Below are 25,390 nucleotides of genomic sequence, written 5' to 3'. Positions count from 1 at the left end.
ATGACAGTTGATAACAGCATTGGAGATATTCAAAACAAACTAAATGACGAGTGCTCGTGTGTCATACACCACGTGCTGTAGTCCTTCACTGGAATTAATTTATTTTATTTTTATTATACAAAACATTTTTTCTTTAAAGACACCATGAAAGGTGACTACTATTTATTTTTGCTTACAAGGACCCAGAGAATCATGATTCGTATATGAGAGAGTATGTGTGTCTAGGGGAGGAGGATGGATGTGGGTGTATCATCATTCAAGAACTTGTATTGTTGATAGCCTTGGTAGACATAGATAAATGAAGGTGAATATTAAAGATTTCATCATATACTAAGGAATTTTCACAAATTATACAATTATACTGTATCTTTTTAACATCCTTTTTAAAAACTTGAGATATTGCATTACATCGCACGGGCGTTAGGCATTCATTTGAATCCTTGGATGGACATCATATAAATTCTGATATAACAGTGTAGTCTTGGTTCACAACTGTCATATACAGAGAAAGGAACTGAGATATTTATGGGAAAGTTAAGAACACATTGACATAAAAAAAACCAATTATCTGAAATGATACCTTGATATCTTAATGAAACCACATCTAGTGAACAATTCTTTGAGAGCATTAAAAGTGAACAAAACAGTGATATCCCCGGTATACATCCTAACCCAGAAACGCACACCCGTCAATCTGTTGAATGTCTAACTGTCATATGACAAAGAACTGCCACCTGCTTAAATGAAACTTAAAATTTTACAAATTCCTAAAATATGAGTCTCAAATGATAGTGACTTTATACAAGCCACAGTTTAATCTGATATCAGTTACAGACACCTGGTAGCGTGGTCGAGGGTCATGGGATCGTATCTCAGCTGTTCTCTGGATATGACACCTGTTTACAGGACTGATCGTTGGTGGTTTATTCCAAGTACTTTTCGTGTGTGTGTGTAAATAAACCTATTTTTGCCTGGAAAAGGTGTTATACACATGCGATATGTTGTTATGTGACGGGTCATCGTTTTTTCATTTTTTTTTTCTTTTTTGGCTCTTAATATCGTGTCCCTGACAGACTTGGCACATTCTCTCTTCGCATGGCGCCTGGCAAGGAACACCCTCCTCTGGTTGAAATTCATCAAGCTTTTTTCTGGAACTCGCAGGCGGCACGATCAGAAGTCAGTGGATTTGCGAGCCTCGTTATGAACCTCTCCATCAGCGGGCCTGTAGACGATAGGCAAGCACCCGAGGTCGATAGGCGCACCCCGGTCCCCCGGGCCCAGGCTCTTTGAACTGCTGCACGTGCAAGATTAGCACGCGCATTGCCACGGACACACATCACTGCTTTGAATAAGGCGCGCGCTTCGACTGCGTGAAAACAGTTAATGAACTGAATAAATCATGCAAACAGGCAAACACTCTGACACAACATTGATAGCATACAGCAGCACACACGCAGGCAGTCACTCGCAGGCCCTATAACAGAGCCCTGATCTTAGGGTGAGTCGTGCTACTGCTGGCATCAGGACAGAGCATCACTCTCACCGCAGCAACCACACAGAAACATGTCAGCAGCAGGGAGCAGGGCATACTGCGTGGTACCCGGGTATACACACTGCCAGATACAGGGCTTAGACACTGCTTGGTACCCGGGCTTACACAGTGCCAGATACCTGGGCATAGACACTGCCAGATACCTGGGCATAGACACTGCTAGGTACCCAGGTATACACGCTGCCAGATACCCAGACATACCCACTGCCTGTTTATACCTGGGCATAAACCGGTTTTTTTCCGTTTGCTCCTGTTTTCTCCCCTAACAGTGCAAAATCACCTACAGGTGGAAGCACTTACCCACCAAAACAACCAAGCAACATGTAATTGTAACAAGAGCAATCATTTTAAACAAGCAGTGAGAGGGACTTCCAGCTCGGTGACTGACGTTTCTGTGTTGTCACCTGTGCGTACACGTGCACGTGCATGTCTGGGCAGAGGTCAGAAGTCACAGGCACCCGACCTTTGTACCACGTCAGACGCGTTAACACCGGGCCGCTCGCAGCACAACGAGTGTTTGTCTAGACCAGCAGCAATGCCTGCAGCAAAACAAGTTGTCTTTGTCGAGACCAGCAGGTGTGTTCTCACAGACAAGCCACCTTGGCGCGAACAGAAGATGGCGAGGGCTGTGTATACTCACCACATTGTAGTCCTGACCATCCACAACACTTTGTTCACAGCGCCCTGCTTTCACACAGCTTCAGATAGCAAAGTAATTAAAAAGATTGATAAAAATGAAGCCAACAAAACGCTGCAATCGGGAAATAGTTCTCAACCAGAATACTTTCTACAGAACTGCAGTCGGCAGATTGAGGTCAGACGCCATGATTCACAGCTTCTTGCCTCCAACGAGTGCGATGCCGCACGTGCTTCATCAGTCAGCACGCGGCGCACAAGGCGGGCATTCTTTGGAGTTTGGGGCTGAGAACACCTGTGTGACCGGCCAAACAACTCACGCCACCTGCCTCACACACCATTATGAATCTTCACACTGATGATGATGATGACAGAAATTGTTCACCACATTTACCCACATGGCGGCGAGCTTAATGTGTTGTACACCGAGACTACAAACAAACCGATTGTTACCCGAGCAATGAAACACAAGTCAGCTAACGACTCACAGCAAAAACAAAGTGTATGAACAAATAAAGAAATGATGAGTAAGCGAAACAGTTCGTTTGATTGTGCAAGATTTTTCTTATGGAGACAAGAATTTTTTATCCCGGGTTCGAAAACTTCAAAGAGGCAGGAGGAGAATCCCGAGGAAGAGGAGGGGGACAGAAAAGGAGAACGAGCATCTGTTGAATATCTTCTGTCTGATGCATGGCATAGAGAGGAGGACAACACTAACAGACCGGAGAGACTCGGGTGGTAAGACCTCAGACAAGTATTTTAGACGATGGCAGGAACACAAGGGCTGAGCAGTCTGGCGATGTTGTAATCAATGCGAGCTCCAACTGCCAGCCAGTGTTGCATGGACTACTTGTGGAAGAGGGAATTCACTCAATTCACTCACCGTTGTCAACACAACCAGTCGAAAATGTGACAAAGTAATGCATTAAAATGTTTATACATTGCTGAACACACCAGTGGTAAGATGGCTGCGTGAAGCAGACTGGTTCTGAGGCTAGAAATAGGCTTTATTGTTTTTTAATCAACTGTAAACTACAAATCTTTTTCATCGTGCATAATGCTTTTCATGGAATCAATCATATCGCATTTCACGGTGACTTGGATAATCTGCATTAGTTTTAGATATTGTGCCTTCATACCTTGGACTTGTGTCCATAAATCATCGACATTGACATAGTTGTACCACACTGCCTTGGCTGTTATCCCGCTAGGATATGTTTTGTGATGAACGTGATTAAAATAGAAGCATGACATCTCTTCTCTGACCAAAATAATCCAATTCTTGTGAGGATGTCCATAAAGCCAACAGAGGTGTGCAGCTTGTCCACAGAGACGAGGAGTCGATGGCTGGCGCTGGTGTCTCAGTGGACGTGCGGCTCACATCACACTTTGCCTCTTGGTGCATCTGACAGTTGCTCGGGTATCATCGTGCTGATGTTTAGATGAGGTTTTGCCCTGCATCGTCCTGTAACCAGCATTTACAGGTTTAAAAAATTTTAACAATGTGGTTTGTCTTTCCTGGGAGAGAGTGTCGGGCTTCCTGACCATGACCATCACGAGATCTCATTTTCACCGTCTGAGGTCTGTGGTCCATTTCCTGTCACACTTTTTGAAAGGAAGAGTGCTCCACTGACGGAGATTGCTTCCCACCATAGGGCCCTCCTTTAGCTGAAGTCGAACTCCCGTAGAAGAAGTGTAAATTAGTTTTGGATGAAATAAAATTCACAAACGAAAGAAGAGTGATGTTTGTGCGAAACTAAATTCATAAACAGAGACAACGTCGATGAGGTTTGTGTGTCAGCTTACATTTTCAAACAGTTTGGGGAAGGGGTTGGGGGACGAAACATTTAGATGAAGCTTTCCTTTGATATTATTACATGTTTGCTGTTCCTTGTGTGTTCTCAACGTGGATTATAGCAACCCTTGTACACTAGAGGCAAAGAGGTAAAGGAAGTAATATCTGCTGCGTATGTTGTTTTTTGAGTATGTAATTGGTTTGTGTGTGTGTGTGTGTGTGTTGACACATTGAAAATAATTCTTTGAGGAAAGATGTTTACTAACACATAGTGTTAGAGACCTATCTGTTGAAAAATACTCCCTAGCGCATAGACGCATCTGTGAATTCAAATTGTTTCATGTCTTACACTTAAAGACCAACCTGAGTGGTCAGAGTTCAACGAGGGCCACGAACTGTGAACTGCTTCATACTGCACAACACTGCAAGCAGTCAACACCAAACACAGAGAGAGAGAATGAACTATTGTGATGACTGGGACACTGAAAGTCTGAATGCATTGTAGCTGTTATTCAGAACCGGATGAAAATACAACCTCACATGTTCGAGTCCAAAGGCCTCCTTCCCAGTCTCAAACACATGAGAGTCCCATGGAGATGAGTGCGTACTTCCTTACCGGATAATTCATTGACTGATTCGTTTTAGAAGCTGAAATTCATGGTAAAAATTTATATCGACTATATTTTATATTTATGGATATCTGCAAACAAAAACTGGAATCATTCGGGTTGGGCTTGAATGCACTAGTGGATGGCTGTCCAGATCAACCCTGGCGATGCTTGTCTGTGCAGCCAAACGTTCCTCATCACAATCACTTGAAAGTCATTTTACATGTTTCATTGTCAGACATAACATATGGACTAGATAAGTAGATAAATAATAGCTTGAGTTTCCTAGAGACTGACAGGGGATGTGCCTAAACAATCATTTGATTTTCAGCTTCTATACACTGGACAACATCTGCACCACACCAACAGCTGTTTCTAGGCGACAGCTGTTTTTTGTCATGTTCTGCAGCTGCCACGAGCAAACGCATTTCTGCTTTGGGAACTGTAACTAGATTTCACCCCGTCAGGGTTCCTGAGACTTCATTCGTGTCCAAACAAACTAATCAGTAAGCCGGACGTTGTTTGCTGTCCACAATTTCATTATGGCGCCGCGCGGCATGAAGGAGCTGTAAGGTCGCCATATGGCCGGGCCCCGCGACACTTGTGGTGTTAATGCACGCAAACTGCGGCCCACTGGGACCCTCCCTCTTACACCAGGGGTCGTCCTTCTTACACAAGATGTTGTCTTCTTACACCAGGGGTCGTCCCTCTTACACTAGGGGTCATCTCTCTTACACTAGGGTTCGTCCCTCATACACAAGATGTTGTCTTCTTACACTACGGTTCGTCCCTCTTACACTAGGGGTCATCTCTCTTACACTAGGGTTCGTCCCTCATACACAAGATGTTGTCTTCTTACACCAGGGGTCGTCCCTCTTACACTAGGGGTCATCTCTCTTACACCAGGGGTCATCCCTCATACAATCTTCTTTGAAGCAAACGCGGAAAATGCGAGAAGCAATGGAATCCAGCCGCTCACTGTGTCTCGGACTGTCCTCTATTTTTACATTCATATATTAAAAATTAGAAGTAATAATATGTAAGATATACTCGAAAGTAAGGACACCCTTGATTAAGATGCTAATGTAGGTATTTACATGTTATTTTTTTTGTTTAAATGTCAATAGTATCAATACTGTTCTTAACTTCCTATGTTGTTGTATTTTTGCATTGTAATGTCTACTCTTAATCTGCAATCAAAATGCTCTTGTTTATTCCTCGTTTAAACTTCATTCTGATGTGCGAAGTTTCTTTTTCTTTGTCAAGTCCATTCTTCTTAAACAGTATTAGGACTTTTATATTTTTTTAAAGTACTTTACTGATGCCAACATTACGATTTATAATACATATATATATATATGCTGAGCAAGTCACGCAGCTTAAGACATTTCTTTGAGTATGGGAAGAAGTTTGGAAGCAGGGGAAATAACTTCAGACAAAACTATCCGGAAGATCAATTTTCCGTCAGCCAGCTATTGTTTTGTTTTGGGAGAAGTCTGTTATCCCTTCTATCTGTAGATATGTACCTTGATAGAAAGACAAGCATTCTATTTTGTCAGACTGATATATGGTGAGCACGGCGTATTTACTCAGCTAAAGAGATTTCCTTGAGTGCCGGAAGAAGTCCTGAAGCAAGGGGGATTAACTCCAAGTCCCAGCGCACGTGACTCGAGCCCATCGATTTCTCGCCATTTGTGCTGCTGATAAATTCCACTGTGTTGCCGCAGGCAAAATGGACATTTAAATGTATTGATTGAGAGGTGACCCGCCATACTTCTGTACTCCTCCGCGCCGCACTACTTGTCAATCGCTCCAGCAGGACGCCGGGTGAGGGTAGGAGTCGCCGCCGGCACAATCCGCGGGACAAGAAAAGCTAATCTCCAAATAGTGACTGAAACTCTAGCTGGCATGAGCCACTACTCACACACAGCTCTAGCTCGTGCTCACACAGTGTTAACTCTAGCTCGTACTCACAGCTCTAGCTCTAGTTCGTACTCATACACAGCTCTAGCCAAATGGTGGGACACGAAGAACGAGACTTTTTTTTCTTGCACTTGTAGTACACCTTGTTTACAATTCAATCGTAGTGAATGTATAAAGAATGTTAAACATTAACCCCTCGAATAAGGCAAACAAAATGGAAACATGATAAATCCCATTTGACTAACCAAACCCAATGTTTATGTCATATGTTTCAGTGATTATTGTTTCAGCACACTGACTCTCCTCCATCTGTGTGTTTCAGTACATCGGCACTTTGGATGTACCGAGGCCCAGCAGCCGGGTGGAGATCGTGGCTGCCATGAGGAGAATTCGGGTAAGTATGCAAGAATGGAGTAAACATAAACAGTTGGCAGCGAGTGAGACGATGAGTCTGGGAAAAGTTGTATGTGATGACAAACATGTGGTTGTCAGTCTGACAGTGTCACAGACAGGTAGAGCAGGACTATTGTCAGGTCACGACCCTCGCTCCTAAACACACGTGTGTGACTGGACATGAAAAATAAACTCTTCGTGCATCTGTAGAAACCATAGTCACAGGTCATGAACTCTACTGAACATGTTGGAAGACAGACACCAGGCGGCTGTACTTTGTAACTCAAAGTCTCTGGCTTCACAGACAGGAAGAAATAAAAGCCTGAGACATCAAGCTGAGGCAGAGCTTTTTTGCTGCCGCAATTCTTTCTGTAAAATGGAGGAGAGGCACAATTTGCGGAGGTTTCCTCCATCCCTGCCCCAGCAGGTAAACAACATAACGAACAGCTGCAGAGAATTACCTCCATTCGCCATCTGCTGTGAACGGAAGTCAAACCACCTCCCCTCTGTTCTTGCTTCTCACACTTTGAATATCCCTCCGCTGCTGGGGCCTCATTTCTGTTGGCAAAGACACAGCGGTGCTTAGTACTGGCTGCTTCACTGAACACTGGACAGCATGTGGTTCACACGTGCGTGTGTGTGTGCGCGCGCGAGCCTGTGGAAACGTGTGTTAATGTTTTATTCACATTTAACTGGCAGTTGTTGAGTAGCAAGACGTTTTGGGTAGAAAAAGATCAATCTTTGCTGAATGTTGAATTCCACAACTATGCAGCATCAAGAAATTTGTTTTATTAATTTTAATTAATTTAATCATTAAAACAAGATTAGTTTCTACAATAACGAACAATGTTTCCAGATGAAGATGCTGCATGAAATCGTCCCACCTTTCCTCTCCTCCCTATTTCTGTCTGTGTGTTTGCTTTTCCGACCCACTTTAGCCAGCAACACCCCATCTGTTGGGGTGAGTGGTTGTGATGGCGCCGTAATGATGTTACATAGCTCACAGTCACATACTGTTACAAATGTTTCTCCAGAGATTTTCCTCTAAAAAAAGAAAAAAAGCAAATGTTATCGGCAAAAGGCAATCAGCAAATTATTGAGGAGGCTTTTCACATAATCAAATAAATGAAAGGATTCGCGAACACCATGGCAAACAGCAGAAAGACAAACCCTCCCATCACCTGACATGTTTGGTAATGGCAGTAGAGGGCTGTAATGCCAGGACAGGAGCTGTCTTACCTACTACTGTCTTACCCAATCCTTTTTATGTCTGATTACAGCTGAATCCTCTCTCTTCCTTTCGTTTCCTTCAAGTTTTCTGTAGGAAGCTGCGATTTAAATTTTTTCGTATTGTAAATTCACTTCAGTTTCTGTGTATCACTTAGAAGAGCCACAGACAAGCTAAGCTACCATCAGGTAAAAACCAAACCTTTCCAAGCAAGAAAAGACCAACCAACAGTTAACACATTTATTTACTAACGAGTGAAAGATAATCAATTTAAATTATCCAGTGATAATAAGAGTATGAACTCCAATCAATAGCTTAACCCCAAGCCCAAAGTCCAACTTAAATCTGTTAAGTGTTGGTCTGAGCGCAAACACTCCATTCGGCTTTTAATTAAGAACAAAGCTCTGGTAGGGTAGGTGAACATGTGGTCTGTTTGTCTACTCGGACCTGAAGTGATTTGTTTGCTTTAAACTTGAACCAAAGATTAACAGGCCTTCATCGCAATACAGCATCCCATGATCAGGCTCCATGACAGCATTTGGACAGCAATTCAACAGCAACACTTCTCGCATTTCTCCTGAGGGACTTCGCAAAGTTTCCAGACGAAACAGAAAAAAATCCATTATTCCTCATTACGTTTTACTACCATTACTATTATTATTCAACAGTTCCAGTCAATGTTAGCTCCTCCAAACCAGACATACCCTCTCCTACAACATCCTTTCTTATTGCATAAACTACAGTGTGGCCGTCGTTGTGTCCGTGGCCTTGTCGCTGGCTGAAGTAATGAAAGTCGGATGATGCTGGGTTTTTTTTTTCTCTTTCTACAAAACATCTCCAAATTACTAGCTTCTCCGTCGTACAGGTGATCAAGGTATCCGCCAGGTGTATTGCAGTCGGTCCATGTCCAGTCTCTCTCTGACGCCGCGAGGTTACCGTGTTCGTGATTCCCCGCCGTCAGTGAATTTCCACTATGTCCCTCTAAATGTTGGTGATTGCCAATAAACTAGTTCTAACCAAAACTATATCTGACAACGGCCCCTGACCTGATTGTTACTCCCATCAATTAGCGATGTTTCAACCTACCCGTCCATGTCCTGTCTAAACACAATAGCTCTTGGTTTCTCTGAGAAACCATAGTTGAGGACGCCATCTTTATCATGTGTACTAAATCGAAGTCAGTTCGGATGAACTCTAAACTGGTTGTACTTCGCATGTGCACATTTTTTATCGTTTTACATCTGAAAACGAAAGTAAACAGCATTCTGTTGTACCGCAGGTCTACCTGACGATAGATAAAAGCAAAAAAAAAAAAAATCACTTTATGTTTTCCTTTGTGCAAAAGGCAGAAGAATGCTCTCGAAACGTATGAAGAATACAATTGAAATGTCAATATTTTGTACATAAAATAATTTCTTTTTATTTCAAGAGAATAGTGAGCAAGTGAGAACTATTCTGTGTTCTCGCTTCTCTCGGCTTTTTGTAATGGAAAGTTGAGTAATGCAAGAAATGAGTGGTTCGTTCTTTTTGCTTCTTTTTTAATTTAAAAAGTCATGTATCAGCAAAACTGAATAAACTTTATTAATCAAACCTACATCAAATTTTATCTTTCCTGTTTCTCTTTTGTAAACTTTACCACAATATAATCTTGTTTACTAGTAATATCAGACCTTTGACCTTTAGTGGTGTATGTGCCTTGATGCTGTGATTTAGTTTGCAGTGGCTCTCGTCCCACAGTCACGTGACTTCCCTAAGACTAGCTGCAGGTGTAAATAAAATAACAATTTGGTGATATCAGTGAAATGTCACATTGTAAACCTTGTGATATCAGGAAAATAACAAAGCATGATCAGAATGACCTCCTCGAAACTGGTTACAGAGCTTTTGTAATGCAGTAAAATAAGATATTTTATATTACCAGAAAACAAACAAGAACAAGGACGGACATTTCTCCAATTAAATATTGCTCAGTCGAGTTGTGTTCACACGATCTGTACAGGCCCAGAGCTCACAGTATCTGAGTTCATCAAGGGTAAGCAGTCACCCAACTGCACCTGAAGCTTCTCGCACTTTCTCGGCCAGGACTGGTCCTGGCTGTTGTTACAAACATTCCTTACTTTAGGTGACAAGCATCTAAAAGCGACTGAGTAAAGCCGCTCTCCTGTCGTTTAGTCCCGGTCCCAGTAGACGGCGCTGTCAGGCTCACGCTTGGTGGAGTGAGGGAGATGCCCGGATGGACCCCCACCCGAATCACTCAACCGCCGCCAGACAGCCGCCTCATGGGAGGAGACACGTGGACGCAAGTCCCTCTACCCGGGGATGTGTCCCGCTTGTGGGCGGAGTGAGGTCCGGGGGGGACTCGCAAGCCTTTAGTTTATTTTACAGGTTCCGCTGGAGCAAACCGTCAACAACACCCGAAACACTTGCGTCATTTCCGGCGTAAGCCTAATAGAATAGCTGAGAATAGCTTGCAGCGCCATCTGTTTATTTTTTTCTTGCTCTTGAGTAATAAACATCACAATGGACAAATTACCTTCTCTCTAAAATAGAAATCAAAACGGGTTGTGGAAAGTTGGGGATGGGGATGGGGAGGTGGCAGCAGCAGCGGCCATACAGAGCCTCCCCCTGCTGTGAAAATAAGTCCCTTGAGCCGATAGTCTGGCGATCGTTGGCAGTCTCACTCTGCTTCAAGCAGTCTCCAATACATTCTTAATTAAAAGCCGATCAACTACAAACTGATTTCCTATTGATCGATGACAACGGTTCTTTTTCTTAATTTGTGTCAAGGCCTTGAAAATGGCTGCTCCCACGGGCGTGAATGATGTAGCAGACGACTTTGTTCAAGCCTGTCTTCTTACTCTAACGGTTTGAGGGAAAAGTTTTATTTTATCTAGAGACACGACTCTGGGGCTCGGCAAAACTAAACACAAGCCTCTCCACCCTCCATCAGTCACCATAAGTAGTACCATCACTTCTCCCACAAACTGACCGTTGTCCATGATGCCCCCCAGTCCCCTGACACCCTCTCCAGTGACCACGGCTCCCCTCGCCAGCTTTGAGTGGCTTACTGAACCGGGAATTTTCTGGTGAAAACGAAATCAAAGCTGAGTTAGTCATCTCGGTTAAAGCCATTGTGCCTCGAATCAATTTTTATTTATCGAAAATACGCCCTGGCGATGGGATTTGCCCGGACCCAGCCTCCCCAAAGTGATGATAAATTCTGGCGGGTATCTGTGGCTGGACTGTCTGGGAGGCTGCCAGCAAGGGTGCCTCGCAAAGAAAGACTTACATCGCTTATTCTTGCTGTCGACCTCCACCACCCACTCATGCATAGAAATCGTCTTGTTTTTATAAACGGTTTGCGCCACTTACCCGAGAAAAATATTAATGCTTACATGGACGAACGCCGTGCCAGGGTGGAGTAAGTCAGTTGTGATGGTTTCCAGCCTCCTCACACCGAAATCAGTGTTTGACTACAGCCGGTAATTTATTTCTTTCAGTGTGTGCAAACACACTCGTCTGTTGTTCAGCTTCTACTCAGTCCGAGTTTTATGAGATCTTACTTCCAGAAATATCTATTTAATCAGTGTACCCCGATGGTGGAATGGTCGAGAGATTCTGCTCCAACTGAGCAGGTTACCAAAAGCCTAGTGAGTCGAATCCACGCACGTTTCACGGGGTGAAGCTAGGTTATATTTACTGTCAATTACCAGGTACCCGATGGTTGAGTGGTCTACAACAAGTGTACCATCCCCACCCCCCTGTCATGGCCCTCCTGCCTCGTAGGTAATCGTTGGGAAGGGTAAAGGCTAAGGTAGTGAACCCATACATCAAATAATGATATTAACAGGTTAATAGTTGATAGCCATATTAACAGGTTAATAGTTAATAGTGATATTAACAGGTTAATAGTGATACTAACATATATCACAGGGTCAAAGGTTTCCATGATGAAAGCACCTGCCAGACCTTCGGGTCCACGTGTTGGCGAGCAAGGTTGATGGGTCATATTGATGGATCTTGGGTGTGGTCTCACTTGGAGAAGAATATATTTGACTGTATCTAACAATTATTAAAATCACTCAAAATTACTATGTCGGAACAAATCTACAGCTTTGAGGCCTCATTTATTAACGATACCCAGTATAAATAAAAAATAATAAAAAAAGAAATAAAAATTTAATTTATTTTGAAAAGTTTGAAAAGAGTTTGAAAAGAGAAAAGAAGGAAAAGTTATAGCAGCCACGGAAAAGCAATATCAACAACTTAAAGACCAACAGCAACCTCATGTTCATGCAATGTCAACAAGTTAAAGACCAACAGCAACCTCATGTTCACGATGTAAACTACTTTCCATACACATACTCATTACCTCCCTTTGTCTCCCCTCGTTAACATGCAAATTTCGTTGGCGCAGATTTTGTAATTATTTTCCCTCTCTCTGCTCGTACTGAATACGAACTTGAAATAAAAAGAAAGCATTAAGAAAATAGATGAATGTAGCATCTTCTCGTTGTCAAGAAACTTGTCGCTAAATGAGGACGTGACGTAACGTTGAGTCGTTACTTCCGGGTGTGAGTGACCCACTTATCCCCGCCGCCAAACACGCCCTGTGACACAGATAACAGACTCCAATAACCCAATTATCCGAGAATGGCAGAATTGAACCAATTAAGTGATAACAAGTTCTAATTTTGGTAATGGCTGTTGCAGACGTAATGACCACGTAAATTTCTATATTCACGATTGGAGTGATTGCCCTTGACTGCCGTTGTTCTGATAATCAACAGCCGAGCAAACAAGACCGTTGCTTTCATTCCTGCAGAATCTCGTAAAGTGGACATTTTTTCAAACTTGCTGCTTCCCGTGGAACATTTCGAGAGATAATCAGAGTCTGCCTGGCGTGCAGTGTGCGGGGGTCATGCGCTGTGTCCTGTACATCCAGCCGTCCTGCCACACAGCCCCGCCAGCCGCTTGACCATAAAATTGGCAGCGTCAGCAAGCTTTATGGGCGGTTTTTCTGCTCCCTGAGAAATGTGTGCAATGCAGATAGCACAGAATTGGCCCAAAACGCGCCCAGATTCGTGGCCAAGGAGGGGGAAGGGGAAGTTGATGAATCAGGATCGGCGCCGAATGAAAAATGTTTTCTCTGCCAGAGAAATGGTGTGTGACTTGCTACCCCTCTCCCACCCGTGTCAACACATTCTGTGTGCTCCTCGGCTGTAATGTCCCACATTCGGGAAGATGTTATGGAAGTTCGCAAAAGTCTCGCATTTGCTTAATAAAAAATACCCCACCATGAAAACTGTTAAAAATTCAGTTAGCATTGACATTCATTATGGTCTACCTCAGCGATAACATAAACCTGAGAACGAGTATGTCAACCAGTCTGGTTTTAAGAATTATTTTGTCGAGTGAGTACAATGTGAGCTTTATTTAGAATGTATCTCACATTAATTGTGCTTGCCATAAATGAGCTGACAAACTTCCCTTAAAACAAAAACCGTGGAGGCTACGAAACCCAAGTATTATATAAAACTTTGTCTTGAACCACATGGTCCAGAAATAACAAGTAAAACCCATAAACATTGCTTTCACCTGGCGCATTGTTTGATGTGTCAGCCAAATAATCTGTTTCCGTTTCTGGTGACAGTTTTCACAAAAGGTTGGATGTCTTCCTTGTACGAGCAACAGTTGTTTGTCGCCGAGGAAAAGCCTCTTTGCAATGTTTTGCTTCTCTGCCTCTCTCTCTCTCTCTCCATCCTCTACTCAAACTCGGCACGATGGCAGATAAGGGCGTTTTTCGCCAGAACTGAGAGAGAGAGAGTTGTGAAATGAAAGATTCTCCTCAGAGCTTGGAGGACTGTGAAATGAGAGTTTGGCCCCAGACCGCCATCCTGCCGTCGATCTGACAAGCTGACGGCCATCTCATTTCTGTCCCAACACAGTTTATTAACGGTGTCTCTCGCCGGGCATCGCCAAAGATTACACCACGGTCTTCAGCTGCAGACCAGCCCTGGGGGCACCCACAGCTCTACACCCTGCTTCTAGTACACTGTGCCCTGGGGGCACCCACAGCTCTACACCCTGCTTCTGGTACACTGTGCCCTGGGGGCACCCACAGCTCTACACTGTGTACACTGTGCCCTGGAGGCATGCATCATGATGATGATGATGATGATGACTGCAGAGATACGGTGCTACAATAGAAATTTGTAGAAGACAAATGTAATTAAACAAATAAAGATGTTTCAATTTACAGGCTGTCACTCATCACTACGCTTGTACGCCTTTGAATGATGGCCAGAAATAATTCAGAAGCAAATTTTGGAATTCAGGATGGTGTAAGAACAAGCAATGAAACTCGTCCCCCAAATATATGACACTTTTTTCACTTTGAAGGTTGGACACATTATTTTTCACTCTAATAACAGCAAAGCTAACGCACGGCATGATGGACAGACGGAAAGAACGAGTGCCTGTCTCATTGCCACTTGAGTCGTCAGTCTCTCTTCCTCTCTATCGTCGATGTCTTCATCCACCCAAAACACCATCCCAGACCTGTAAGACTGAAGAATGTGATATACCTCAGACCGCTAAAACATTTTAGGGCAGCGGCTGTGGATTGTTGATGCACAAGCCATTAAATTCAGATAATCTGATCCCAGAGGGCGCCCTAAATACTGTTTTGCTCAAGTAGCGACAGTTGTAATATTTCATCAGGGTGGGGTAGCTGCAGCTTTGCACGTGTCTGCCCTTTATCTCTCTGGGTAGAGCCCCAGACTAGTAGTTTGTCTGAGTCTGAGGCGCTTTTCCGATAGACAACAGTTGTGTTCGAGCTTGAATGTCGGCAGAACTATTAGTTTACACACAACTATGGAAATAGCGATTGTCTAATGGATTGAAAACTGAGGTTCTAAAGTTGCCTTTGTCAGATTAGTTTTGTTTTATACGAAAAGTGGAAATGACCAGTGTAATCAGCACACAATGCTGAGATCGAAGTGTAACATCTAGTATTTCTGACCATGATAAGGGGACGGACTGAGAGGGAGTCAGTCTGTGAAATTAATTCCTGTCCCAGAAAACAGGGATGTAAAATAAGGCGTCCTTGCAACGGTCCTCAACTTTGATCGGATGTCAGACAGACAAAATATGCAGTAACAAAACTGTCAAACTTTTCATAAATAAAATATTAGATGAAAGTGAGACCATTTTAGGCGATGTGATGTCAAAGACTAAAATTCAAGTAGTGCCATTGACCTCAAGGTCCAGACCATGGATCCGAACTTCAACACATTTGCACAGACTATGTATGTGTGCATTTTTAATTGCCAGTTCCTGTGATTTTATCTGCTGGTGTCTTTGTTCCAATCTTCGGCTCTAAGGTGTATTTAATAAAGCTGCACAAAATCTTTACATAATCGTTTAAAAAAATGAAGAAGTAAATTTAAAAAGTGAAGACAGAAGATAAGGTGACAAAATAATCTTTACTAGCTTCTGACGATATTTTTCTTTAGATGATTCTCTAGTTTAGAAGAATGTCAGAACAGCTCTTGTTGACAAAATGTGCTGACACTAAAGCTGCTGGGGCCTTCGTTTAGTCGGGTGGCCTGTGCTTACCTGTGCTGCTAGGAATCAAGGAAGCAGCTGAGTGTTTAGAGTACTGGCGCTCGAACCCGAAGGTACGCCGATTCGATACCCGTGTGGCGCAACAAACTTCTCCAAGTCGACCAGCTGTCACTAAAAGGAGGGTTGGGGAAAGTAAGGGAGAAGGGTTGGCCAATAAAATGTGCGGTCTCTGACACCTCCTCACTCATCCGCCTCAACAACCGAATAAAGTTGGGGGATGGCTTCTTTGCTGTTGTCGACTTTGGTCTCCTTCAGCAGCGCAGGCAAACTCAATAAACACATCATTGGTAATCAGGAGATGATGACATATTTAATAAATTTATATTTTGAAACTGAATAGTTTAGCGGTACAGAAAATCTACAAACACTAAACAGAAACGGTAATTTAGTTATTTCTGCCTTTTTGCCAGTTTGGAGTTGTTTTGCATGTAAATTCCGTGTATGAGGTAGCACAAAATATGTCAAAACAGTTTGTAGGATGAAAGTGTGTGTTCCACTACACATATTTTTTCCCTTTTTTTCTTTTCAATAGTAATAGCGGGTTCCAAAGACTGTGTGGTTTATGTGTTTACACGTTGTAACTGCAATAAACAAACACCAAAACTGTAGTTTGAGAAGGTGTCGACACAGCAAACACTTACAACACACTGAAAACAGAGACATAGGCAAAGAGAACTTCTACCGCTAACCTGTATTTATAATATTTATATATAACCTGTCTGTGTTTTTCAGTACGAGTTTAAAGCAAAGGCCATCAAGAAGAAGAAGGTAATGCTGACCATTTCTGTAGAGGGTGTCAAAGTGGTTCTGCGGAAAAACAAAAAGGTAAGAAGATTGACCTCCCTTGAATGTCACTAGTAATGTTTAGGTCAAAGGTCGTTCCATATTGGCAGTGTTTTTTCTGGTTCAAAAATTAACATCACAGAAGGAATCGTGCAATGAACTGGTTGGCAGACGGGCTTGACAAAAATTGTCACCTCGCCCAGTCTTTACAAGTGGAGTCCTTACATGACCCAAAGTGTGAGGAGGTGGAAACCATGTTTGTGTAACTGTAACACTACCTGAGGGCTGAATGAATAAAACATGCTTGGTTCATACCAAATAGACATAGAGTTGTTACACTTGTTTGGTCAAGGGTCAAGGTATTACAAACCTTTTCAGAGTTGTCAGCAGGACATATTACACATTTAATATTTAAATTCCCATGGATAAAAAAACATAATCTACAATATCCTCTTGCTTCCTCTTTTTACTACCGGTGATCGAATGCTGTAGCAAAATAAAAATGTGTTGGATACAGCGAACGGAGGACCAAACAAATTTTATCGATAAGCACCCATGTCAAGAGTACAAGGTTAATAAGTTCATCGACTCATCTCGGGGAGGGGGGTCAATGAGCACATCGACCCATTTCAAGGGGGGATAGGAAATCAATAAGCACATCGACCTTTTCAAGGGAGGGTCAATAAGTGCATAAGGCCACTTCAAGTAGGGGTGGGTGAAAGTTTGTAAGCGTGGAACAGGATGTGCAGATTCATGAGATTTTAAAAAATACAAATAAGGAAACACCAATATTATTACCAACAATCTTCCTGATGGTCATAGACTGGATTATGTGCAAGACAACCCAAGACAACAACACCGGTATCCACTGGACCTTCACCAAACAACTAGAGGACCTGGACTGTCTAGATGACATTAGTCTCCTGTCTCATCGGCAACAGCATGCACAAACCAAACTGAGTAAGCTCGCAGAGGAAGCAGAGAAGACTGACTTACAGGTCAACAGAAAGAAAACAGAGGTGATGAGAATCAACAACAAACAGGAACTCCCAATCCAACTTTAAGGAAGGAACATCCTAGAAACAGACCGCTTCACGTATCTGGGGAGCATTGTCAACAAGGACGGTGGAGAGGACGATGACATCAGAAGCCGCATCAACAAGGCCAGGCATGCTTTCAACATCCTACACCACATCTGGAACTCCCGAACATTATCCTTCCACTGTAAGACCCGCATCTTCAACACCAATGTGAAGGCAGTCCTACTGTATGGTTCTAAGACCTGGAGAGTGACAAACACCATCAACAACAAGCTCCAGACCTTTACCAACCGATGCCTACGCCATATTCTGTGAATATTACTGTGAACAGTGAATCTCCATCTAGCATCCACCTGTACTGTGAACGGTGAGAGGTCCAATGATCGCTGGCCTTGCCCTCATCCTCTTGTATCATCGTGCACGTGTTCGTGAATATTGCCTGAACCTCGCCGCACAGTTCCCCAGCCTTGAAAGTGTTTGAGCAGGTCCTGAGCCTGACTACAGCGCCAAGTCTTTGAAGAGAAACATCTCTATAGCTGGGCCTGACCTGTGGATCATCCGCTGCTGAGCGCACGTGCGAGCCGGTGGCGCTATAATTGTGTTCCGGAGGTCACTTGCCTAGGATTTCGCCGGTGACGAGTGATTTGATTTGCCGGAAACTGTTGATGGGCGTTTTGCATATTCCTGTTTGTCCGGAGACTCCTCCAGGCTTTGATTAGCTGCTCCTGCCCATCCGGACTCGTGAATGTTTTTTTTTTCAGTTGTGGCCCTACTTTGCCCACAGGGAACAGGAAGCGTCCCTGTACAGCAGGAGGATGTAATTGTCTTGCAAGGACCGGGGAGATTTGTCAGTGATTGAGCATTGCGTATCGAGACTCACCCGTTCTCCCCCAAACACTCCTCTCTTTTCCAAGAAAAACCAAAAATAACAAATTATTTCCTTATTTGTGTCGATAATCACGTGAAGACAAAAACTCCGAAGCCTGAACATGGTGCATGTACAGACAACACCCGCAGAACACGGTGTAATGAAGGTCAGGGGTCAGAACATTGCCCCGGTGGGAGGATGGGACATGTAGAGGTGCTGTGTGTGGGAGGAGGTGAGTGGATAGTCGTGACAACAACGAAAACTGCAAGAGTTCTGTGAGAGCTACCTCAGCTTTTTGTTTGTTGTACCGGGCTGATTGATCATTAAGTTTCCTGACCATCGTTGAGAAAGGAGAACATTATCTGAATCAGGTGACTGGGGTCCTCCACTGTCACGGCAGGCTTTCATCTTTTTTTTTTTCATCATATTTCCTCCTCATGCAGTATTTAGTGTGTCTTCGTGATTTCAAACTTTATCTGTTTTAGAATGAATCTCAACACAACCTCTTATTAAAGTCACTTCTTGTGATGCTTGCAGCAGAAGAACCAGTGGAACTGGGATGAGAGTCGGCTGTTGGTCATGCATCATCCTATATACAGGTAACCAACCCTATATACGCTGTGTCTTATAATCTTCAATTTCTCACTCTGCTTCTTTCTCTCTGCATACTCTTTTAGTTTATGTTATTGTAATGCATTGCACACAGTTGTTAAGTCCAGTCTAGGATTCTCAATAACAATGGAAGTCAACATTGTGTGCGGGGGAAATGGGGGACTGCATGTGACGACCAGACTTTTTTTAAATTCTTTAACTCTTTTTGTGGCAATCATGGCTGAATGGATTTTCCACTGTTTGACTCTTGATATCAATCACTGTCAAACGGCTTTCACGCTGCTTGTAATGCCAGCTTTCCCGACAGGACACTCAGTCGCTTCCCCCTGTTTGTGTTCCACATTTTTTTACACGTGGCATTAAGCCAGCGATCCTCCCTCATCGCCTGATGCCAGCGACTGAAACATCGCCGTTCACACAGTTGGTTGGCTGCTTTTTGTTTGGTTGCTGCTTTCTGTTTGGTTTGCTAAGTTCTGTTAGCATCTTGCTCGTCGATTAAACAAACAATCCATGGCTACCTCTAGGTACTAGCTGCATGGCTAACCCCAAGCAGTCAGCTAAGCTGTCTGGCTAGCCACCAAGTTAAGCGCCTAGCAGTGTGCTATGTACCTGACTGGAGGTCCACAATATGTCATTTCCTGTAAACATGTAACATGTTGGTTCGGTTCCAGGATTTTCTACGTGTCGCACGACTCGCAGGACCTCAAGATCTGGAGCTACATCGCGCGGGACGGCCCCAGCAACGTCTTCAAGTGCAATGTCTTCAAGGCCTACAAGAAGGTGAGTGGTGAAGCTCGGGCACCTGGTGGGAACTGAACCCTGACTGGCTTCGTCCAAACACTTACAGCAGAAGGAATCACATGAGTTGCAGACGTGAGGCGACTTGAAACCTTTACAGCTTTTCTGAGATAATGTATTGGCCATCACACAGACACCGTTTTGTCGGTTAATTGTGTGTTGTGAGTTGTTATGTAAAAGATAAGGTTCGTGGCAACAGCATTCCATCTGTAGTTTTAACATTGATAGTAGATCAGAGTGCAGGGTACCAACATACATGTATGTTTATTTCTCGGCGACTGCATTCACAAGCCACCACTTCTCACCCTGTTGTTTATATTGGAATCCGGTGTAGGTCTGGAATCTGGTGTTTGGAATCCGGTGTAGGTCTGGAATCGGGTGTATGGTAACAATAGTCGCTGTCTTTTCTGTCCACCATTAGATAACTTTCCGCCGTTGTTGGAGTGTTTCATTCTTCATTCATATTTGATTTGAGTTCTCGAATACCATCAAAGCAATCCGTTACATTACTCATATTGTAGAAGCATCTCAACTGACTGTTAGGTGTTCACTATAGCTGGACACATACCCGGCACCTGGCCCTTGTTTTCTCTCACCTGACCGGTTTACTCTCTTTACATCACGTGCTGACGCGAAATTTCTAAAGTATTGTGCTTGTAAAGCTAAGCAAACATGTAAACACCGCAGCCATGTCTGTTGTTCCTTTATCGGAAAAAAGCCAATATTAGGAGGATTCGAACAAAAGCTGTCACTTCAAAGAGTAATTTAGTCCCGCGAATCTTGCAGCCAGTTGCGAGGGTGATCAATCAGACGCCGAGGAAAGGTGGGAGACACGTTCGACAGCCAGCATACAGGTGAGGCAGGTGAGGCAGGTGAGGCAGAGAGGGAAAAACTAGGGAGAGGGAGAAAGAAGTTTTTCATCGCGCTACCTTCCTGTCCCTGATGAGTGTGTACATGAACAGTATGTACATCACAGTGTACATCATGAGTAGTGTGTACATCATAGTGCATCATGCATTTCAGTGTGTACAGGAGTGTGTACGATCCATCGCAGTGTGTACATGAGTTACCACTCACAGTTACACGAGTGGTGTACACGTGTAAGTGCGTGTGTCAGTGTGTACATGAGGAATGTGTACTTGTCCACCTTCAACATCCCTGCTCGCTGTCTACAGGGATTAGTCGTCTTTAGCTGTAGGAACTCTCTTCAGAATTTATTTTTTCACAACCATCAATATACTCCCGAGGAACGCACTTGCAGGTCAGAGGTATTTGCGTGTAAGCCAGAGAATGAACATATGAAAGAAAGAGTGCGGGGGCGTGAAAATAGAATAATGGTGGGTGGACGACAGCGAGAGAGAAAAAAAAAGAGGAAGAAGAATGATTAGAGCAGAATGCGATGAACGTGTCTGCTTAAAGCACGTGGACATGGCTATGAGGAGGGTAATAAATATTCCATGAGGCCACAAAACACTTCCTCGCGTGCGATGTCGCTCCCTCTCGGTCGAGGGTGGAAAGGTTCGAGGCTTCGGGCAAACGGGTATCCAGCTGCCTAGAGGGGGAGGAGATGACCACCATACTCACACCCAGCGACCCAAAGATTGGGGAAAGTCTTGTTTGCCGGGTTCTATAGGGTTCTGTGAGAGGCTGAGTGCAGGTAGTGAAGTAATACTACACTATATACTCGGGTGAACATGTTCCTATATGGAGTGAGTGGATACAACACTGTACATTCCGATGAAAATGTCAGTACATGAGTTAGCAATGAGTTCGTGCCAACAGACTCACCAGTGAGTTGATGTCCACTTGCTGTGACCACTTAGGGAATGTCATCCACAAGCTGAGGTCGCTGTCAGCAGCACACCAGACCGCTGGCCACATCCTGAGTTGCTAAATACAAGTTGTACACAACATTCGGACCTTTCCTTAAGAAAGTTTCAAAGCAATGAAATTATAACGAGGTTTTTCTGGTACTGCAGCCACGGACTACAAGCGGTGTCTTTTGATGTTCTTCTGCTGGTAGAGGAGGCGGTGGTGGTGGTGGTGAAGGTGGTGGTGGTGGTGGTGTGATGATGGATGGGGAGCGAGTGGTCAAAGCGAAATGAATACGGAGAGCCAAGTAAACGATGCAATCGTCTTCCATGAATCGCTGTAGGAAGGATATTTTTCTTGCTTTATCACACCCAGGCATTAATCAGTAGCGGCCTCGATAAATATTCACTTCACACAGAAAGCACCGCAGCCCGGAGAAATATGCGCTCCATACAGAAAGCATATTGATTTGGCCAATGTCAGATGGAGGGTGGTGAAGTGTTGCTGCTGCAGGTTGTCAGCATCTCTTGGCATCACATCACATCACATCACATTCACAAGTAGTGCAAGCAGCATAAGCAACAGCAAAGTAGCCAGTTGGTGTAGATTCAAACAGTACTGTCGAGGTACCCGACTTGTTGTGAGTGTACCCTCGAGATAATAATGCCAGAGGGTGGGGGACCTACACTAAAATATTTTACTTGTTTCCATATTCTTAAATATCATATTATTGTCATTCATCTCTTGCCGTCAGCTTCCCCATTCCCACTTTCACACCTTTTATCTGTGTTTTATCTTTGTCTGTTGTCTGTCATGCCACCTGGCGATGAGGTGAGGTGTAGTCGATGTCCCGTGCTCCTGGAGCAAAACAGGAACTGTGAGGAGATAAGATGTGATGGCGATGTCAGCGGGAGGTGTGAGACCCTCTGCTCTCTCCTTAGTGCGCAGCAGACATGTTGGACCAACCCTTGGTGGTGCTTGGCTTTGGGAAAAAAATATAGGGGAAGGAAAAACACCTTCATCACACGTGCTATCTACCCGCTAGCTTCCCAGGGTACTGTTGGCTGCACGTGACCTAAACTGTGGAAGGTTGTTTTCCGCTTGCCACTTGAATGACCCCTGTATGACGGATGCATGATGGGAGATCTGACGCTGACCTCTTATCGTCGTGCTCATTGACTGTGTTATCGTCGTGCTCGTTGACTGTGTTATCGTCGTGCTCATTGACTGTGTTATCGTCATGCTCAGCGACTCACTGTTGGCGGCCAGGTCTCATCGCCACGCGTCCTTGATAATGGCTGAGGAAGTTTTGTTGCAAAGAAAATGACGAACAGTTCTTTTCGTCTAAAGTTTTAGCTCTGTGAGAGATTTTTAAACATTGAAATTTTGTAAACTGACTGCCGACCTATTTCGTTGTGCAGTTTGGTTCTGTCTCATGTCCAATATGTGACACCTCTTGAGAGTTGTGCTTATTGTTTGTGGTGTTCGTCGCTGAGCATTTTATAGTGATGTAGTTGCCTTAGCCTTCAGCCGTTACTCAGTACTTTTCTGTTACAAACCATTACCATACCGAGAGCCGTTACACTTTGATGATTTGTCATAATTGATTGTCTTCCTGTTGTTTGGACAATAGCTGATTGAAAATAAAGTATTCCCTGAATGCACTGACACCGGACAGTAGTCAGCGAGACAACTCTGTAGCTGTTGGTCACACAGACGACTGATTGTTGTCTGTCCATGTGTTCCCCCTGCTTCCCTACAACGTCTGCCTTCAGCAAGCAGCCACCGTGCTCAGCACTCTGCTTTTTAAAACTGAGAGATAAGGATCCATTGAAAGCAACTCGCGAATGTAATTTTTGCTTTAATTACAACGACAGAAAAAGGCTCGGGCGGCATTACATCACAGCAGCGGGGGTCACAGCAGTCAAAGGTCGCTTTCTTGGAGGGAGAAGGGGCTTTATTTTTGTGGCCTGGGCAGCGAGGCCACCTGTTGTGAGGTCATGTGATGCTGACGTCATTTTGTGATGTTAACGTTGTGTTGTGATGTGATGTGATGTTGATGTGTTGTGTTGTGTTGTGATGTGATGTTGATGTGTTGTGTTGTGATGTGATGTTAACGTCGTCTCCTCCTCCCATTTTTCACCACTACCTTTTTCACAAAACGGTTTGATGGTTGTTGATGTTGTCAGATTCCTATTATACGGTTAATAGCATACTCAGTGTCTGAGTACTGTGGGTGGAACAGCAAACTTATTGCTTTTACATGGTGTGGTAAGTAGCTCCCGGAGACCTTTCACTGTGAGTGAGTAGCGTGCAGTGTTTATACCTTGTGCTAAAAATAGCAGCAAGTGTTTTCACGTGGGGATGAGATTAGCCGAGAGTTTTGTCGTGTGTTAGTACCATCGCAAGCTTTTTGCTGATCTTCCTATTTTTCCAGTAGCAACATATTGCCACTCTTGATGATTCTCTCTGAAGCTGCTAATTCTGAAGAGAATTTACTTGTGTTACCATGGGCACCAGAACGCTTAAGGGCACTTTTCTGCTCCTTAATGGTGGCCAGAAAGAGGACTGTGTGATAAATGGCCCCGCTGAGAAAAGAGCTTCTCGGCTTTATCCGGTGAGTAGTGTGCGCAGCCAGCCCCCGAGACAGTGTGCCTCTCAAGAAACTGTCACAGACAAATCACGCTCACCTCCGCTCCTATTTCCAGTTTTTTCCCACCTAAAACACATTAAGGAACCTATCATCGTTTTTATAGGAAGTCTTAAAGCTTTACTGAGCCAATGGCAGTTTCCCACAAATCAGCGGGGAAATCCTGTAGAAAGTTTGCTCGAGACCGAGCCTCTTGTTGCGAAAAGCCAGAAAGGGAGATGGCATTAGCTGGAGCGGGTAGGCAAGAAGACGGTGAGGTCCATCAGAATTTCTATAAGCCTCTTTTGGATGAAAAATTACATACTGAACAAACACTGTACCATCTGGGTGAGGTGGACATCTTGCACTCATGACTGGCTGGCAAGCCCACCTCTTGTTGGTGTTAAAGTGATCGAGAAAAATATCACCACCCGAAGCTGCATTAGTTTGATTAGCGGTCTACGATATAAAGATAATGAAACACAAGGTGGTCGGTTTTTCTCTCAGAAGATAGCTAAGCGCCAGGAGGCCATTGTGTTTAGCGGTAATTTGATTATTATCACAAGCGTCTTGAAGTTTTAATGAAGCCGGGGCGACTTGTGAACGATGGAGTGTTATCGTGTGAGGCACGAAGCCGCCAAGACTTCAGCTGCTGGCTTCTTGGGGTCACGTGGCGCTCGAGGACCTCTGCTGCTGCCAAGGGTCGATTCCTCCAGGGAGCCTGAAGACACTGCAACGAACAATCCACTCAATGTCGCCTCGGACTGGGGGCTGGGATGGATGGTCACGAACCTCAGGGCGCAAGATGCACAGACCAGATGGAAGAAAATGTAGTGTTACTTAGGAAGTCTCTCGGCTTTCCACTGAGCTCTTGGCTTGTGTCCTTGCCAATAAAACTTGAAGCTGTTGGGGGAGAAGGGAGGGGGAATCTTTCTACACTGAATTGAGTGAATGTACCCTAGTAAAATGCATTTTCAAACGCAATTATTTTGTGATGTAGCAACCAAAAAAATGGCAATTGCTTCTTCAGAGACAACACAAACTTTAACTCGTCTGTAGTTCTCGGCTTTACAGGATTAATTGC

At 44.0% G+C, this 25,390-nt stretch overlaps 1 protein-coding gene across 3 annotated transcripts in view; it reads left to right on the top strand.

Annotated features, from left to right (window-relative positions):
- LOC112574861 (carboxyl-terminal PDZ ligand of neuronal nitric oxide synthase protein-like) overlaps nt 1–25,390 on the top strand; it is a 50,885-nt gene that overhangs the window by 12,612 nt on the left and 12,883 nt on the right. For 2 of the 3 annotated variants that reach the window (XM_025256172.1, XM_025256175.1), the window contains exons 2-5: nt 6,837–6,908; nt 16,497–16,589; nt 18,993–19,054; nt 19,739–19,847. In XM_025256172.1, coding sequence (XP_025111957.1) covers nt 6,837–6,908; nt 16,497–16,589; nt 18,993–19,054; nt 19,739–19,847 — 336 coding nt within the window. The remainder of the gene's footprint in view (nt 1–6,836; nt 6,909–16,496; nt 16,590–18,992; nt 19,055–19,738; nt 19,848–25,390) is intronic. The other variant, XM_025256173.1, reaches the window with a different exon arrangement.

Source organism: Pomacea canaliculata, linkage group LG11, assembly GCF_003073045.1.
Source record: "Pomacea canaliculata isolate SZHN2017 linkage group LG11, ASM307304v1, whole genome shotgun sequence".
Classification (NCBI taxonomy): Eukaryota; Metazoa; Mollusca; class Gastropoda; order Architaenioglossa; family Ampullariidae; genus Pomacea; species Pomacea canaliculata.
This window is presented reverse-complemented; position numbering and strand designations above follow the sequence as displayed.